Source organism: Dromiciops gliroides, chromosome 6, assembly GCF_019393635.1.
Source record: "Dromiciops gliroides isolate mDroGli1 chromosome 6, mDroGli1.pri, whole genome shotgun sequence".
Classification (NCBI taxonomy): Eukaryota; Metazoa; Chordata; class Mammalia; order Microbiotheria; family Microbiotheriidae; genus Dromiciops; species Dromiciops gliroides.
Window position 1 is genome coordinate 118232083 of NC_057866.1, and position 18787 is coordinate 118250869.

The window sequence follows — 18787 nt, forward strand, 5'->3', positions numbered from 1 at the left end:
TCTGGGCTGCCAGGTTTGCAAAATGGTTAGCATATTTTAATGGCCCCTGGATTCCCCTTTCAAGCTAGCTAGAGGCTACAGACCCTGAAACCATAACCAGCAATCAGCATACAGTCAAAAGTCTAGGTCTACATTGGTCCCCGAACAGCTCTAGAAAGGCGTCTCGGCACCTAACATGATGTATTTAATTGCAGTAATAAGATTTTTTGCCCTGGAGGTGTATTCGTGCCAGCCTGTCCTTGTAGGGAAATCAGGTCTGACCCAAGCTCACTAACCCAACAATTCCACAGGAGAAGGGATAGAAGTTCACCCCCAACCCTTACCACCTACGCCCCGCGGTTACTATTATCCCAGAAGCAATTGGGTGACCATGTCAGGGAGTTATATCCAAAAAGTTAGACTGCTCAGTGTCCGAAAGGTCATTAAAAGAGGAGACGCGAAGAAATAAGCACGTATGAATCAACTTTTCTCTCTTTTTTTCCCTCTTTTCTGTGTCAAAAGGCAGAGAGTGGGGAATGGGAGAGGTCACATCCTAGCTAAAGGCTAATGACAAACTCTTCAAACTCGAGACCCCCGAGACCTCCGCTCTCTTCCTCCTCCATCAAAGCAAGGGAAAATGGAATAAGCCTGGGGAGAGGGATTCCGGCGCAGGGCGGAAGGTGGGAGGGCGGGTAGGGGAGAAGAGGTAAGAAATAGACCCTTAGAACTTACTGAAGAAGATGTACTCCGTATAGCTGCTCCAGATCTTGTCGTCCCGGTACTGGTTGATGAAGGCGGCGGTGCCGGTGGAGTTACACGCCACCATGTGGAAGCCGGCCTCCGACAGCCGGTCGAACGCCTGTTCCAAGTAGGTGAACTTGAGATAGAAGCGGGACGTATACTTTTCCGGGGGGGCGATCGGGGTCCCGGCTCTCGTTCAGCGTGTCCCCAAAGACCTCCTTGGCCAGGGCGATGCGCCCGCACACCATGATTCGCGCCACGCGGCGGAATTTGGCGTCTGCTTGGTTGTCCCGCACGGTCGTGTAGGAGCCTCGGTAGCCCAGCGTGAGGAAGCCCGAGCGCTTATCCAGCAGGGAGCCGCTGCTGATGCCTCCGGGGCCGGGGGCGGCGGCGGCTGAGGCGGCGCCCCGGAGCAGGAGCAGATCACTGCTGCCTTGAGACAGGTTGTCCTCCAGGTCGCTTTGGCAACCCTCGTCGTTGAGCGAGCTCTGCTTGGTCACCTTGGGTGACAGCAGCTTGACCAGGTCGCCCAGTTGGAAGTACTCGGCCTCCCGTAAAAGCCGCTCCTTCTCCGGGAAGTGTTCGGGCAGTGACAGCTGTTTGTCCCGCAGGTAATCCAGCACGTACCTGAAGAGGAAGCCATCCCGGTCAATGAAGAAGCGCGCTCGGCTATCCCTGGGCAGTTCCCCACGACGCCGGGCGCCGCCCCGGGGACTAGGCGGCGAGAACATGCTGGCCAAAGTGCTGTCCGGGACGCTGAGAAGAGTCGAGTGCTTGGTCACATAGACCTGACCCCCCACATTCAGCTCCACTACCTCCGGGAAGGGAGAGGGGGCGCAGGGACCCGTGAAAGAGGTGGCGGCGGCCGCCGCGGGAGAGGTGGAAGAGATCATCTCGCTGATGGGCAGTATCGTGCCGCCTGCGCTGCCCGTGTCCTTCAGAGCCATGGTCATCACCCCTGCCAGCCGAGCGACTCCTGGAAGCACCCTACTTTGTCTCTCCTAGACCCCTTTGCCACCCACACCCTCCCCCCTCCCGCCACCGTCACGCCCTCTTGTCCCCTTCTTGTGCCTAGGTGCCCGACGCCTTCCGCCCGCCTGCGCTCTCCCTTGTCCACCTGGGGCAGCCCGGTTCAGTGCTTGGAGCGGCGGCGGCGGTTGCCCTCGCTCTCCATCGGGGCGGGCAGGGCAGGAAAGGATGGTAGTGCCAGCGCTGTTGCAGCAGCGATATAGTAACAGCTGCTCCTTTCCGGCTCGAGGGGTAAGTGTAAGAGACTTGGGCTGCTGCTCTGCTCTCAGCCAGGAGGGAGGAGGAACTGGAGCAAACAGTAACTCGCCTCCCCGGCGGTGAGGAGAGCGAGCGAGCAAGCGCGCGAGGCAAGCCACAGGCACAGACGGCAGCAGTACCAGCTCCTCGCTGCCCCGGGAAGCTGCACTGACGTCAAGCCCTGGATTGGGACTCTAGCCACAGCTGTCACTTAAAGAGATAGCCGCCAAACGCTGCCCGCCTGCGCCGTCGCCAGAGGGCGGGAGTTCAGAGGGGCAGCCTCCTAACCACAAAAGCAAGGACTGTGAGGTGGAGGAAAGGGAGTCAGTAGTCCCCTCGGGGCGGCGGGAAGGGGTGGGGGGAGAGAGAGAGAATTATCTCCCCCCACCCCCATAAATAATTGTGTAAACAATTTTCTACCCTGTGATGATTATTGAAGGGTTTAAGGGTGGGAAAATACGTGCACTTCTCGAGCAGAAGCCACTTGAAATTTTGTAATGGAAGGAGAGTAGCTACCTCAATCTAGCAACAAATTAAGAGAACCTGGTTCCTAGCAGGTGCTGATTGCATATTGTCAGTGGTGGTGCGTAAGAGTTTGAAGGAAACTCATGCCTATATCTCATATGCATATGTTGGTGGGAAATTTAAAAACAACATTTGATCGTGATTTACATGAGAACGGTCTGAATTTTTTTTCACTATCTTCTTCTGTCAAGACGACAGAATCTACCTTAGTCCTTTCACCTTACCCTTAGTCCTTCCTTACCTTGATCCCTCTGTTCTTTCAGTTCTAAGACAAAAGAACCATATTACATTATATTTGTCTCTTAGCCTAAGAGTAAGGTCACAACTGAAAATTATATTGATTTTATCTCACCCCATTTTCTACTGATACCTACCCAAGGTGCAGCCTGAAACATCAGCACACCTTTGTGAAGAGGGATGGAATTACAGATGAGAAGAGTACTTTCTGTAAATGTCAGAAGCTTACATATTTATTCACCATGGTCATACTTGCAGGCCTGTGGAGATAAAGAACCACAGGATTTATAGAATACTTAGTGTTTATCGAATTAATCCTTAAATGAAAAGTAATTATGATCCTGTGTAAACTCTGCTTTCAGCTATTATTAATGTTACTAAATGATGATAGGAATATAATACATACTTATTGATAGTTTAAAAAATATTATACAATATGCTGTGTGTGTGGTTTTTTTTTAATTACTAGGTCTCTTTTACATCCATGCCTATCAGGGATATATTTCCCAGTGTCATCTCCTTGAATCAACCAAAGGAAGTTTCAGATTTGAGATCATAGTACCATAGATTTAGAGCTGACAAGATACTCAGAGGTCATCTAGTGCAACCCCCTTCACTGAACAGAAGAGGAAGTGAAGTCTAGAAATGTCAAGGGACTTGGCCAAGTTAACCAGGATCATTTAAGCTCAAGTAAATTATTTACATCATTTCTTCCCAAAAATTTGTAATATATTAAAAGCAATGTTCATCTATTGCTTCTCATTATATTTCAAGTAATATCACATTCACTGACTTAGCCGGGACAAGTCATTCTAAACTTCAAATTTTTCATCTGTAAAATGGAGATAATATTCACATTACCTACTTAACAGGGTTCTTGTTAAAAGAGAACTTTGTGATCCATAAGGCACGTTATAAGAAGGGAGAACAACAACAACATCAAGGATGATGATGAGGAGGATGATGAGGCACAGAGAAGTTTAATTACCAGGGTAGGGACTTAGCCTGTTCATAACAGGTTCTGAGACCAGGTAGTCTTGCCCAGTATCTATTAATGAAAACTTAGTACCTCACAATAGGTCTATTTATTACTATTCTGTGATTACATACTCTGATACATCAAAATTTTAAAATCACCATTAGCCCTTTTTATTTGAATTCGGATCAATTAAATGGATCCAACCATTCTGGAGAGCAATTTGAAATGATGCCCAAAGGGCTATAACATTTTGCATACTCTTTGATCCAGAAATACCACTGCTAGGTTTATATCCCAAGGAAATAAAAGAAAAAGGCAAAAGACCTATTTGTACAAAAATGTTTATAGCAGCTCTTTTTGTAGTAGCTAAGAATTGGAAATCAAATGAATGCTGATCAATTGGGGAATGCCTGAACAAGCTGTAAGATTGTAATGGGATATTATTGTGCTATAAGAAATGACAAGCAGGATGATTTCAGAAAGGCCTGGAAAGACTTAAATGAATTGATGGATAGTGATGTGAGCAGAACCAGGAGAATGTTAGGCACAGTGACAGCAATATCGTTCAGTAAAGAACTGTGAATGACAACTATTCTCAGCAATACAATAATCTAAGACAATCCCAAAGGACTAATGATGAAGCATACTATCTACCTCCAAAGAAAAACTTATATTGATTGAACACAGACTGAAGCAAGCTGTTTTTCACTTTTTTCTTTTATTTGAGTTTCCTTGCACAAAATTACTAATATGGTAATGATTTACATATTTGCATATGTATAAGCTATTGCTTGCTGTCTAGGGAGGGGAAGGGGAAAGAGGGAAGGAGGGGTAGAATTTGCAACTCAAAAATTTAAATTAAAATGTTTATTATCAGAAAAAGCAGAGTAATCGAAACTAAGGAAAGACAAATTCAAAATTTGAAGAAAGTGGGCTTATTGGTCGTTGCCAAATGCTAACAAGTATAAGGAAACTGAGGTCTAACAAAAGTCCATTGGATTTGGAAAAGAAGTAACTAATGAATCCATGACTACAACTTTAATAAAGGCAAAGAAATAATTTTATGATCCATTTTCAACTCAACAAATTACATTCCTCAACTGAATTTTATATTTAGTTTTGTGAACATTGGGACAAATAATGAATTTGTCTAGAGGTCACACTTAGGTATTTTTACTCTTTCCTTCAATGTCATATCCAAAGACCTCAGATGAAAGAACCTACGTTTTACCCAATACTTCCAGTTATATCATAGAAAAGGCAACCCCTCGTTCCATTTTGTTTTCTATCTCCCCTTGGGGGTCCTAGAAAGCTATTCGTGCAGTTCTCCTGGACAAATGGTTATTGCCATCTAAAAAGAAATACATTCTATCTAGTCAGTTATGGTCCAGATGTTTTGTATCTGCAGTGCCTACATGGAAAGATAGGCTCTATAGGAACAGCTGAACCAACCACAGGTTTCAGGTGAACTGAATTAAAGTGGGATAGATTTTTTTTTTTTAAGCCTATGGAGGAGGGAAGAGGAAAGAAGTGCTTTTAGGTTTCATAACAGCTGAAGAATGAAAACATATTAAGGATTTAAAATAATAGTTCCTGGGGAAACTAAAATTAATAGAAACTTCATAACCTTCATAGATAAATAAATAATAAGCTTAAAACCTCTATTAATGAAGACCATTCATCATGAAGTCCCAAATGATATCTGTCATAGATGCCAGCATCATAATTAAATGAATCCATATAACCTTTTCACAGTCTCCAATCTTATTGGGATATGGCCTAATAATTCTTACATTAAACAGATAACAATATAAATACGATGGAATAGTTTAATTGCAATTAGCTACTGTATTTTTTTCATTTAAAAACAGGGAAAGTAAGGAAATGTGTTACTAAAGAAAGTCAACAAAGAAGTGGGTTCTGTTAAAATAGACCAGGAACCAGCAATTTTAGCCATCCAATTAATCAATAACAAATCCAATCTATCATACAATTATCTACATGGATAGTCAAAATTACTGAAATAATAGATTTGTTTCAGCTATTTTTCTGTATCATCATTTCAACCACCTAAGTCATATAAGAGCTGCTGCTGCAAGATACCCAGGCTTTACCAAACCCTTAGGAACAACTCTAGATTAGCCCATGTTTTATATACAATGTAAAATAATTTGTCCTACATATTCTATCTCTATCATGTCTCTTTTGATTTCCAAATTAAAGAAATTACTTCTGATTAATATGGCAATGGGAAAGGTGTCAGAGGAGACTAGTTCCCCCAAAAGTGCTCCAGAAAAGTTCTACTATAAAAATCAAAAGGAGGAGATAGAGACAGAGAAAGATGGAGAGAGACTGAGAGACTGAGAAAGACAAAAAAATACAGAGAGAGAAGCTCTATAAGATCTTCATTTAGTCCCAGAATTCACAAGAAGGTTGTCATAGGCTTCTGGGCACAAGCCAAATAAGGCTAAAGCTATAGCTTCCTAATAGCCTACTCCAGAGCCAAAGGAAATGGGGCTAGTATAGCACCCAAATGGTGAAGGACTTGGGTAACCTGTGTTAGAGCCACGACAAGAACAATATATAACCTGGATGGCAAAGTAGAAATTATTTTTCACTTTATTTTTATATATATATTTATTAGCCATCCCTCCCACTTGAACTCCCCCAAAAAATGTATAAATAAAACCCTAATACCAAATATACATAGTTAAGTGCAAAAGTAAATGTTTCATTCTTCACTTCCGTCTATCATCTCCTTGGCAGTAGGTGAGTAGCATACTTCGTCTTCAGCTTTCTGGCATGATGATCAGAGTTCTAAAGTCTTTCAAAGTTATTGTTGTTTCAATAATGTGATTATTAGATAATTCTCATGGTACAATATTATTTTATTATATTCATAACCATAAATTACTTAGCTATTCTCCAATAAGTGGGTACCTTCTTAATTTCCATTTGGGGAATTCTATATAAATATTTTGGGACCTATGTCCTTTTCTTCTTTCTTTTATTTCTTTCGGCTAGTAGTTAATAACACTGAGTCAAAGGGTATGGACAGTTTAGTGAATTGGAGGCATATTTCCAAATCACTTAACAGGATGGATTACCCAATTCACAGCTCCATCAGTAGTGTATTAGTTTGGGTGTTTTTCTGTAGGCCCTTCACCATTTGTCACTTTCCTCTTTTGTCATTTTTGACTATCTGATGGATTTAAGGTGGAAATGTAAATAAAGCATCAAGATTCTTAGAAGAGATGTGGTAATAGCACAAACCATATCTACTTGGGGCAAACCAAGGCTACACACAGCAAAGGACAGAGCCAAGTCCTTGTTGGGGACTGTGCAAGGAGGAGAAAGATAAAGGTCAAAACTTGAGCTAACAGAAAACTTGTCCAGAAGCCAAGGATTCCTTCACATGGCAGAACCCCTTAGAAGTCTTTATATCTGTGACAACCAATTCAGGAGCACCCAGACTAAAGAGAGGACAGAACCACTTAAGACCTGTCTACCCCATCCAAGAGTGAAAGAAAGAACAAGAATTGACACAATCCCAAAGTTCCAATCTAGAAACTGAAGCTCAAAATGTGAATAAATAAAAACACAACATATGTTTAAACATATAGTGAACTGAATGAAATACAAGAAGCCCAGAAGAAAAGAATAGGAGGTGGGGCCAAGATGGCTGAGAGAAGCCAGCAAGTTGCCTGAGCTCTCCTTCAGTTCCCTCAAAAAGAACATTTAAATCAAGCCTCTGGACTGATTCTGAAGCTACAGAACCTGCAAAGAGACAGAGAGACAGTCTTCCAACCAGAGATAATTTAGAAGACTTCAGGAAAGGTCAGTCTCACTCAGGCAAAAGGGAGGCACAGCAAAGCATAGCATGAGGGGGTTGGGGCAAGTCAGCAGGAAGCTGTTGGCCACAGCCAAGCAACTGAGGCCCCTGGATCCTGGCTCAATAAGCTGGTGGCACAGCAGGCCAGTGTTGAAACCCACCTGCACCAGCCAAAAAGGCAGGCTGCCAGCTAGAGGGCCACCCACAGAACAGGCATGACCAGACCTGGCCATCCCAGCACACCAGGAGCAAGCCCAGGGCAATGAGAAATACAAAACCCATAGAGACCTCAGCGTAGAAAGCCAATGACACAGACCCTATACGTAAACACAAGAAGATTGAAACAGGGACCCTGGTGCCTCCAGACCATATTTCAACCTTATTTTTAAAATTTTTAGTGAGGCAATTGAGGTTAAGTGACTTGCCCAAGGTCACACAGCTAGTAAGTGTTAAGTGTCTGAGGCCGGATTTGAACTCAGGTATTCCTGACTCCAGGGCTGGTGCTCTATCCACTGCGCCACCTAGCCGCCCCAGATTTCAACTTTAAAAAATAAAAGCTGCAATATAAGTAAGAAACACAAAAGAGCTCTTATCATTGAGAGCTTCTGTGTCGACAGGGAACAGGCAAACATAAACTCAGATGAGGACAATACCCTCAAATTGCCTACATGTGAATCCTCAAAAGGGAAGATGAATTGGTGCAAGACCAAAAAGCCTTTTTGGAAGAGCTCAAAAAGGACTTTAAAAATCAATTGAGAGATGTAGAAGAAAAAATGGGAAGAGAAATGAAAGCAATACAAGAAAATTATGAAAAAAGAATCAGCAGTGTGGAAAAGGAAGCACAAAGATTGACAGAAGAAAACAATTCCTTAAAAAATTAATCTGGCCAAATGGAAAAAGGTTCATAATCTCACTGAAGAAAACAATGTCTTAAAAATTAAAATTAGACAGTTAGAAGATGACTCCATGAGACACCAGGTATAAGTCAAACAGAATCAAAAGAATGAAAAAATAGAAGAATATGTGAAATAACTCATTGGAAAGACAACTGACCAGGAAAACAGATCCAGGAGAGATAATTTGATAATTATTGGACTGCCTGAAAGCCATGATCAGAAAAAGAGTCTAGACCCCATATTCCAGGAAATTGTCAAGGAGAACTGCCCTGATATAATAGAATCAGAGGATAAAATTGTCATTGAAAGAATCCACCAATCACCTCCTGAAAGAGAACCCAAAAGGAATACTCCAAGGAATATTGTAGCCAAATTCCAGAATTACCAGGTGAAGGAGAAAATACTCTAAGCAGCCAGAAAGGAGAAATTTAAATATAATGGAGCCACAGTCAGGATTGCTCAGGACCAGGCAGCTTCAACATGAAAGGATCATAAGGCTGGGAATATGATATTCTGTAAAGCAAAGGAGCTTGGATTGCAGCCAAGAATCTATTACCCAGCCAAACTGTACATTCTCTTTCAGGGAAAAGATGGACATTCAATAAAATAGGGGACTTTTAAGGTTTCCTGATAAAAAGACCAGAACTGAATAAGAAAATTCAATCTTAACATACAAGACTCAAGAGGAGTTTAAAAAGGTAAATAAGATGGGCAGCTAGGTGGTGCAGTGGATAGAGCACCGGCCCTGGAGTCAGGAGTACCTGAGTTCAAATCCAGCCTCAGACACTTAATAGCTGTGTGATCCTGGGCAAGTCACTTAACCCCAATTGCCTCACTAAAAAAATAATAATAATTTTTAAAAATGTTTAAAAAAAGGTAAACAAGGTGGGGAAAGTTACTCAATAAGGTTAAACTGTTTATATCCCTACATGGGAAAATAATACTTAAAACTCTTGAGAACTGTATATGGGGGCAACTAGATGGCGCAGTGGTTAAAGCACCAGCCCTGGATTCAGGAGTACCTGAGTTCAAATCCGACCTCAGATACCTGACACTTACTAGCTGTGTGACCCTGGGCAAGTCACTTAACCCCCATTGCCTGCAAAAAAAAAAAAAGAAATGTATATGTATTTGGGCAGACAGAAGGATTATACACAAAGGGTATAAATATAAATTGTCTTTGATATGATGACATAAAGAAAATTAGGGGAGTTTATGGGAAGAAGAGGAAAGGGGAGGTGGAATGGGGTGAATTATATCATATGAAGAGATGCAAAAATCCTATTACAATACAGGGAAAGAATGGAGGGGTGAACATTATTTCAACCTTACTCTCACTAGATTTGATTCAAAAAGGGAATAACATATACATTCATTTGGATAAAGAAACTTAGCTTATTCTTTAAAGTAAAAGGGTAAGGGGAAAGGGGGGACTGATAGAAGGGAGGGCAGAAGCAAGGGAGAAAAGAGTAAAGAAAAGGGAGGGCAGATAAAAGGGAGGACAGATTTGGGGAGGCAGAGGTAAGAAGCAAAATGTTGGTGAGGAGGAATAGGGTGAAAGAAGCGGGGGGGGGGGAGTACAAAGAGGGTAAATAGAATGGAGGGGAATAGACAGTAATAATAACTGTAAATGTGAATGGGATGAACTCTGCCATAAAGTAGAAGCAAATAGCAAAGTGGATTAAAAACCAGAATCTTACAATATGCTATGTACAAGAAACATATTTGAAGCAGAGAGATACACACAGAGTAAAGGTAAAAGGTTGGAGCAGAATATATTATGCTTCAGCTAAAGTCAAAAAAGCAGGGGTAACAATCTTATCTCAGACTAAGAAAAGGCAAAAATAGATCTAATTAAAAGAGATAAGGAAGAAAACTACATCTTGCTAAAAGGTACTATAGACAATGAAGTAATATCAATACTAAACATGTATGCACCAAGTGATATAACATCCAAATTCTTAGAGAAGTTAAATGAGTTACAAGAGGAAATAGACATCAAAACTATACTAGTGGGGAATCTGAATCTTCCCCTCTCAGAATTAGATAAATCTAGTCAAAAAATAAATAAGAAAGGAGTGAATAAAATGTTAGAAAAGTTGGACATGATTGATTTCTGGATAAAATTGAATGGGGATAGAAAGGAATATACTTTTTTCTCAGCAGTACATGGCACATTTTCAAAAATTGACCATGTATTAGGGCACAGAAACCTCAAAGTCAAATGTAGAAAGGGAGAAGTAGTAAATGCATCCTTCTCAGATCATAATGCAATAAAAATTACATGTAATAAAGAGCCATGGAAAGGTAGACTGAAAATTAAATGGAAACCAAATAATCTCATCCTAAAGAATGAGTGGGTCAAACAACAAATCATAGAAACAATCAATAAATTCATCCAAGAGAATAACAATTAGGAGACAACATACCAAAATATATGGGATGCATAAAAAGCAGTGCTTAAGGAAAATTTTATATCTCTAACTGCTTACATCAATAAAAAAGAGAAAGAGGAGATCAATGTAAAAAGCTAGAAAAAGAACAAATTAAAAATCCCCAACTGAATACTAAATTATAAATCCTGAAAAGGAGAAAATAATAAAATTGAAAGCAAGAAAACTATAGAATTAATCAATAAAAAATAAGAGCTGGTTTTATGAAAAAAGACAATCAAATAGATAAACCACTAGTTAATTTGATTTAAAAAAAGAAAGAAGAAAACCAAATTACCAATATAAAAAATGAAAGGGGTTATTATACCACCAATGAAATAGAAATTAAAGCATTAATTAGGAACTATTTTACCCAACTGTATGCCAGTAAATTTGACAATCTAAATGAAATGGATAAATATTTACAAAAATATGGAAGAAGAAATAAAATCCTTAAATAAGCCCATATTAGAAAAAGAAATTGAACAAGCCATTAATGAACTCCCTAAGAAAATATCTCCAGGACCAGATGGGTTTACACATGAATTTTACCAAATATATAAAGAATAATTCATTCCAATATTATACAAATTATTTTGAAAAATAGGTTGAGTTCTACCAAATTCATTTTATGACACAAATATAGTGTTGATACCAAAACCAGGCAGAGCAGAAACAGAGAAAGAAGATAATAGACCAATTTCCCTAATGAATATTAAAGCAAAAATCTTAAATAAGATATTAGCAAGGAGATTACAAGTGATCATCAGGATAGTACACTATCCTGACTATGACCAGGTGGGATTTATACCAGGAATGCAGGGCTGGTTCAAAATTAGGAAAACTATTAACATAATCAACTATATCAATAACAAAACTAACCAAAATCATATGGTTCTCTCAATAGATGCAGAGAAAGCTTTTGACAAAATACAGCACTCATTCCTAAAAAAACACTCGAGAGCATAGGAATAGGTGGAGCTTTCCTTCAAATAATAAGCAGTATCTACCTAAAACCATCAGCAAGCATTATATGTAATAGAGATAAGTTAGAAGCCTTTGAAATAAGATCAGGGGTGAAACAGGGATGTCCATTATCACCTCTATTATTTAATATTGTACTAGAAATACTTTAGCAATCAGAGAAGAAGGAATTAAAGGAATTAGAATGGGCAAGGAAGAAACAAAACTAACTCTTTGCAGATGATATGTAGGTATACTTAGAGAATCCTAGAGAATCAACTCAAAAATTACTTGAAACAATTAACAACTTTAGCAAAGTGCCAGGATATAAAATAAATCCACATAAATCACCAGCATTTCTATACATGACCAACAAAGTCCAGCAGGAAAAGATAGAAAGAGAAATTCCATTTAAAGTAATGGTAAACAATATAAAATATTTGGGAGTCTACTTGTTAAGACAAACCCAGGAAGTCTTTGAACATAATTACAAAACACTTTTCACACAAATCAAATGAGATCTAAATAATTGGAAAGATATCAATTGCTCATGGATAGGCTGAGCTAATACAATAAAAATGACAATTCTACCTAAATTAATTTACCTATTCAGTGCCATATCAATCAGACTACCTAAAATTATTTTATAGAGCTTGAAAAAATAATAACAAAATTCACCTGGAAAAATGAAAGGTCAAGAATATCAAGGGAAATAATGAAAAAATGCACATGAAGGTGTCTAGTTAATTGTACCAAATCTGAAGCTCTACTATAAAGTAGCAGTCATCAAAACTATTTGGTACTAGCTAAGAAATAGAGTAGAGGATCAATGGAATAGGCGTGGCACAGGAGACACAGTAGTAAATGATTTTAGTAATGTACTGTTTGATAAACCCAAAGACTCCAGCTTCTGGGATAGGAACTCAGTATTTGACAAAAACTGCTGGGAAAACTGGAAGATAGTATGGCAGAACTAAATTAAATTTATAAGAATCCAAGCCATTCCCCAATTGAGAAATGGTCAAAGGATATGAACAGGCAGTTTTCTGATGAAGAAACCAAAGCTATCTATTCCCATATGAAAAAATGCTCTAAATCACTATTGATTAGAGAGATGTAAATTAAAACAACTCTGAGGTACCAACTGACACCTATCAGATTGGCTAAAAGAACAAAAAAGGAAAAGAATAAATGTTGGAGAAGCTGTGGGAAAAATTGGAACACTAATGCATTGTTGGTGGAGCTGTGAACTGATCCAACCACTCTGAAGAACAATGAGTAATAAAGGTTAAGTGATTTGCCCAGGGTCACACAGCTAGTAAGCGTCAAGTGTCCAAGGCTGGATTTGAACTCAGGTCCTCCTGAATCCAGGGCCAGTGCTTTATCCACTGCACCACCTAGCTGGCCCCCCAAAGGACTCATGATGGAAAAGGCCCTCCAAATCCAGAAAAAAAAGAACTGTGGAATATGGATGCAGATTGAACCATACTATTTCTTTTGTTTTTGGTGCTGTTGTTTTTCTTTTTTTGAGAATTTTCCTTTTTCTCTGATTCTTCTCTTATAACATGAATTATGCAGAAATATGTTTAATATTATTGTACATATATAACCTATATCAGATTACTTGATGTCTTTGGGAGGGGGGGAGGGAGGGGAGGAAGGGAGAAATATTTGAAACTAGAAATCTTATAAAAACAAATGTTGAAAACTATCTCTACATGTAACTGGAAAATAATAAAATAATTTTATAATTTTTTTAAAAGTGTACAGAAATGCCATAGCTTATATCTAGATGATTACGGTCAAAGGGAAAAAAGGAAAAGAAAAAAAAAAGACCACAGGAAGCCATAAATAAATAGTTAAAGCACCACACTGCAACTACCATAAAGAAGAGAAAAACTTGTAATACAATATTCCAGAAAATTAAAAAAAAAGAGTTTATAACAAAAGAATATCATCCTGCAAAAACATGTATAACCCTAAAGGGTAAAAAAAATGGATTTTTAATAAAATGCTTTCAAGGATATTTGATTTATTTCTATTTATTTATTTATTTATTTATTTATTTATTTATTTATTTATTTATTTATTTATTTATTTATTTATTTGTTTGTTTGTTTGTTTGTTTGTTTGTTTGTTTGTTTGTTTGTTTGTTTGTTTGTTTGCAGGGCAATGGGGGTTAAGTGACTTGCCCAGAGACACACATCAAGTGTCTGAGTCCAGATTTGAACTCAGATCCTTCTGAATCCAGGGCCAGTGCTTTATCCACTGTGCCACCTAGCTCCCCCTGATATTTGATTTATAACTTTCAAAATATAAACATAGAAGAATAATATATATTGGTAAATACATTTGAATCATGGTAAGAAGCTAAAAGATGAAGTGCATATATTCCAATAGTGGAAGAAGAAACAGGGCTCTCTTTAAAATCCCACTGGATTCAAGGGTCACAGAGGGAGGCAAGAAAGACAAAAACGGGACCTGGGAGTGGCTTCCTTCCATGTTGTCATTTTTAAGAAGAAAAAAGAAAAGAAAAGAATAGGTGGGATGGGGCCAAGAGGGCAGAGGAGAAGCTGTTATTCCCACAAGATAAACCTGTCCACTCACTCCCAAATAACGCATTAAAACAAAACAAACAAAAAAAACCCCCAAAACCAAAATAAAACAGAGCAGCCTAATGCACATAAGAATAGAATGAGACTATTTTTCAACAAAAGAAGGCAATTGTGATCACCTACTGACCAGGCTGAACAGCTCAATGCACAGTCCAGACCCAGCCACGAACAGACAATGATTCCAGCGCCCATCAGAGTCTTCAGTGCCAGCAGCTTCTGAGGCTCTGATCATGGATTGGTGAGAGGGTTCAGTGGTAGGCTGGGGTGAAGTGGAGGCAGTCTCTGCTGGTGTTGGGGCAAAGTGCCCTGGTTCTGAACCAGTGGGCTGAATCAAGTGGTGGTGGCTCAGTGGGGGAGGGGCACAGGCACACCAAGCTTCTGACCATAAAGGATCAGAGTTCAATCAGACTTCTGTTTCCGGGCCAAAGAAAAAGCGGCCATTGTTACATACAAGCCAAGCAGGCTGAGAAGACGCCCACCCCCTGGGCCACACTGTAGCTCGAACAGTGTGTCCTGGAATCAACACTACACTTTGGGAAGGAGTTAAAAGCCAAGAAATAGCTGGCCAAGATGAGTAAGCAGAGAAAGCAGCAGACCATTGAAAACTTCTTTGGGGGAAAGGTAGACCACAATACACCCTCAGAAGAAGATAATGACAGGGTCAAAGCTCCAACATTCAAAGCTTCCAAGAAAAATATGAATTGATCTCAGGCCATAGAAGCACTCAAAAGTGACTTTGAAGAGAAAGTAGGAGAGATAGAAGGAAGATTTAGAGAGATGGAGGAAAGAATGGAAAGAGAAATGAGAGCAATGAAGGAAAGTCATGAGAAAAAAGTGAACAGTTTGAAAAGCCAAATGGGAAAAGAAATAGAAAAGCTCTCTGAAGAAAATAATTGCCTAAGAATTGGGATTGAACAAATGGAAGCTAGTGACCTTATGAGAAATCAAGACACAGTAAAACAAATACAACTGAATAAAAGCAATAGAGGGCAATATGAAATAACTCCTTGGAAAAACAGCTGACCTGGAAAACAGATACAGGAGAGATAATTTGAAAATCATTGGACTACCTGAAAACCATGACCAAAATAAGAGCTTAGAAACTATCCTCCAAGATATTATCAGAGAAAATTGCCCTGATATTCTATAAGCAGAAGGCAAAATAGAAATTGAAAGAATCTGCCAATCACCTCCTGAAAGAGATCCCAAAAGGAAAACCTCCAGGAATATCATAGCCAAATTCCAGAGCTCCCAGGTCAAGGAGAAAATACTGCAAGCAGCTAGAAAAAAGGAATTCAACTATTGTGGAGCTCCAATAAGGCTAAAACAAGATCTAGCAGCATCTACATTAAAGTCCTGGAGGGCTTGGAATATGATATTCCAGAGGGCAAAGGAATTGGGAGTACAGCCAAGAATCATGTACCCAGCAAAACTGAGTATAATCTTTCAGAGGAAAAAGTGGGACTTCAATGAAAAAAGGGACTTTTAGGCATTTGTGATGAAAAGGCCTGACTTTCAAACACAAGACCCTGGAGAAGCATAAAAAGGTAAACAGGAAAAAGACTTCATGAGGGATATTAGAAGATCAAACTGTTTACATTCCTACATGGGAAGGTAATACTTCAAACACATAAGAACTTTCTCAATAAGGAATTCACAGAATACACAGATCTGAAGTGAATATGAAGGGATGATATCTGTAAAACATTTATGTTTTATTCTTTGTGAGGCAAACAGGGTGTGGTGTCTTGTGTCTGGAACTGGATTTGAGCTTGGGGCCTCCTAGGTCCAGGGTGGTGCTTTGTCCACTGTGCCACCTAGCTAATCCATGATGACATCTTTAAAATAGGGTTAAGGTGTAGGAGGAATAGACTGGGGGAAGAGGAAGGGGAGAGATAGTCTGGGGAGAGGTAATTCACATGAAGGAAACAAGAAAAAACCTTATAGAGGGGAGGGGAAGAGGAGGAAAGAGTGGGGGAGTGAGTGAGCCTTACTGTCATCAGAATTGGCTCAAAGAGGGAATAATATACTTTTGTCTTTGTGAAAAGTAGGAGGGGAGAGAGATAAGGAGGTGGGGGTGGAGAAGAGGGGAAGGATTGAAGGGCAGATCAGGGGAGAGAGCAGTAAAAAGCAAAACACTTCTGAGTAAGGTGAAAGTGTTCTGTATTACTGCACAAGTATGACATATTTAATTGCTTGATTTCATAGGGAGAGTTGAGGAGGGAAGTAAGAAGGAAAATTTAGAACACAGAACTAGCTCAAAGACCTTAATCCCATCAGATTGGGCTCAAGGAGGGAATAACATTCACACCCAATTTGGAGGAGTAATCTATTTAACCCTACAGGAAAGTAGGAGGGGAAAAGGATCAGGAGGGAAGGGTGAAAAAAAGGGAGTGCAGAGTGGGGAAGGTGACAGTCAGAAGTAAAACACTTTTGAGGAGGAATGGGTTAAAAGAAGATAGAAAATAGATTAAATATCATTAGAAGGGAACGGGATGGAGGGAAATAGTTATGGTGGTTGATTGTAATGGCAAAATATATGGTACCTACTTTGCTGGGCTAATATGAAGAAAATTCTTTGTGAAGATTAAGTTACTATATACAGGTTATGATGAACAGGATACTATCAGAAAAACCTGGAAATACGTACATGAACTGAAGGAGAGTGAAATGTACTGTATACGAAATAACAGCAATAGTATAAGATGATCAGCAATAATGTAAGATGATCTGCTGAGAAGCGTGTGGTTATTTTCAGCAAGGCAGTGATTCAATATAACCCTGAAGGACTTATGAAAATTGCAATCCATCTACAGAGAAATAACTGATAGTATCTGAAAACAGATGGAAACAAATTAATTTTTTTTTGTTGTTTTTGACAATTCTTTAATCTGAAGTTTTGTTCTTTGACTGTTTTATCTCACAATCTAGCTAATGTGGGAATGTTTTCTATGACTACTCATGTATAACTTATTTTTAATTGTTTGAGTTCTTGTGAGTGGGGGGGTGGAAAGGGAGGGAGGAAGAGAGGTTGGAATACAAAGTTTTGAAAAATTGATGTCAAAATTTGTTTTTATATATATTTTGGAAAATAAAATTCTATTCAGAAAAAAATGTATATTTCAGGATCTGAATTGAAATTAGTGATTTCAATGATATGACTATCCCCAAAATGAATGCTGTTTAACTTTTCCTTACTGTAGTAGATGGTTTTATAATATGATGTGAATAAAAGGATTTATTATTGGTGGTTAAAAAAAAAGAAAAGGGAAGGGAAGAAATGAGAAAGAAGTGGGGTAAGCTTGCTTTTTTGCATAATTGGGTATGTTACAAAAGGATTATATAAGCATGGAAGAAAAATTTGGGGATTGGGAATCTTATGGCTATAGTTTATAATGACAAGCACAGTATCTGGAATACAGTTTAATAAATACTTGATGATTAATGAATTGATGTCTACAGGAGTCCAAGTTCTAAAATGTATATTATATGCATACATATTTATACATGTGTATATATGCAAATATATGTAGATAATAGGTTAACTATATATATAGCATTTCATAAAGAATTTTACATTCTTAGAATTTAGAGCTGGACTTTGGTGGTTATTGAGTCCAACCCCTCATTTTACAGATGAAGAAACTGAGGTCCAGAGAGGTGAAATCATGTTTCTAAAATATCTACAGGTAAATCTGGTTATGAAACCCAGGCATTCTGACTACAAATGTTATGTGTTTTAGGAAACTTTCCCAAATTAACTGCTCCTTTTCTTTACTTTGAGTTATCTCATCAGTTTTATATAGATTTGTTATAGGGGAAGGAGGGAATATTTGGTTGGTCCAGTAATTTCACTGGTAGATAACTCCCCCTGAATTAAATCCCTCTATTTATTCAGATCCACACCTGTTTTCCATCTTATCTTAAAAAGGTTGCTTGAGGCACTGGGAGGTTAAGTGCCTTGGTCAGAGTCACATAGATAGTAGGTATCAGAGACAGGACTTGAACCAAGGTTTTCTTGACTCCCAGAATACCTATTTATACACTAGGTCATCACTGTCTTATACAGTATTATTCTGTGTTTGTGTGTGTGTGTGTGTGTGTGTGTGTGTGTGTGTGTGTGAGAGAGAGAGAGAGAGAGAGAGAGAGAGAGAGAGAGAGAGAGAGAGAGAGAGAGAGAGAGAGAGAGAGAGAGAGAGAGAGAGAGAGAGAGAGAGAGAGAGAGAGAGAGAGAGAGAGAGAGAGAGAGATACCTATGTTCCATTTTTTTGTCCTTGCAACCTCCAGAAAAATTTAGAAACACTCCAAGAAAAGTGGTTAGC

The 18787-nt window shown here is 39.1% G+C and overlaps 1 protein-coding gene across 1 annotated transcript in view; it reads right to left on the reverse strand.

Moving 5' to 3' along the window:
* The window catches only part of KCTD8 (potassium channel tetramerization domain containing 8), a 306970-nt gene extending 304106 nt beyond the window's left edge, over window positions 1-2864 (reverse strand). Inside the window, 2 exon segments of the mRNA XM_043973309.1 lie at window positions 712-892; window positions 894-2864. Of these exon segments, the coding sequence (XP_043829244.1) occupies window positions 712-892; window positions 894-1673 (961 nt within the window). The 5' untranslated portion in view covers window positions 1674-2864.
* Window positions 2865-18787: the final 15923 nt, after the last annotated feature.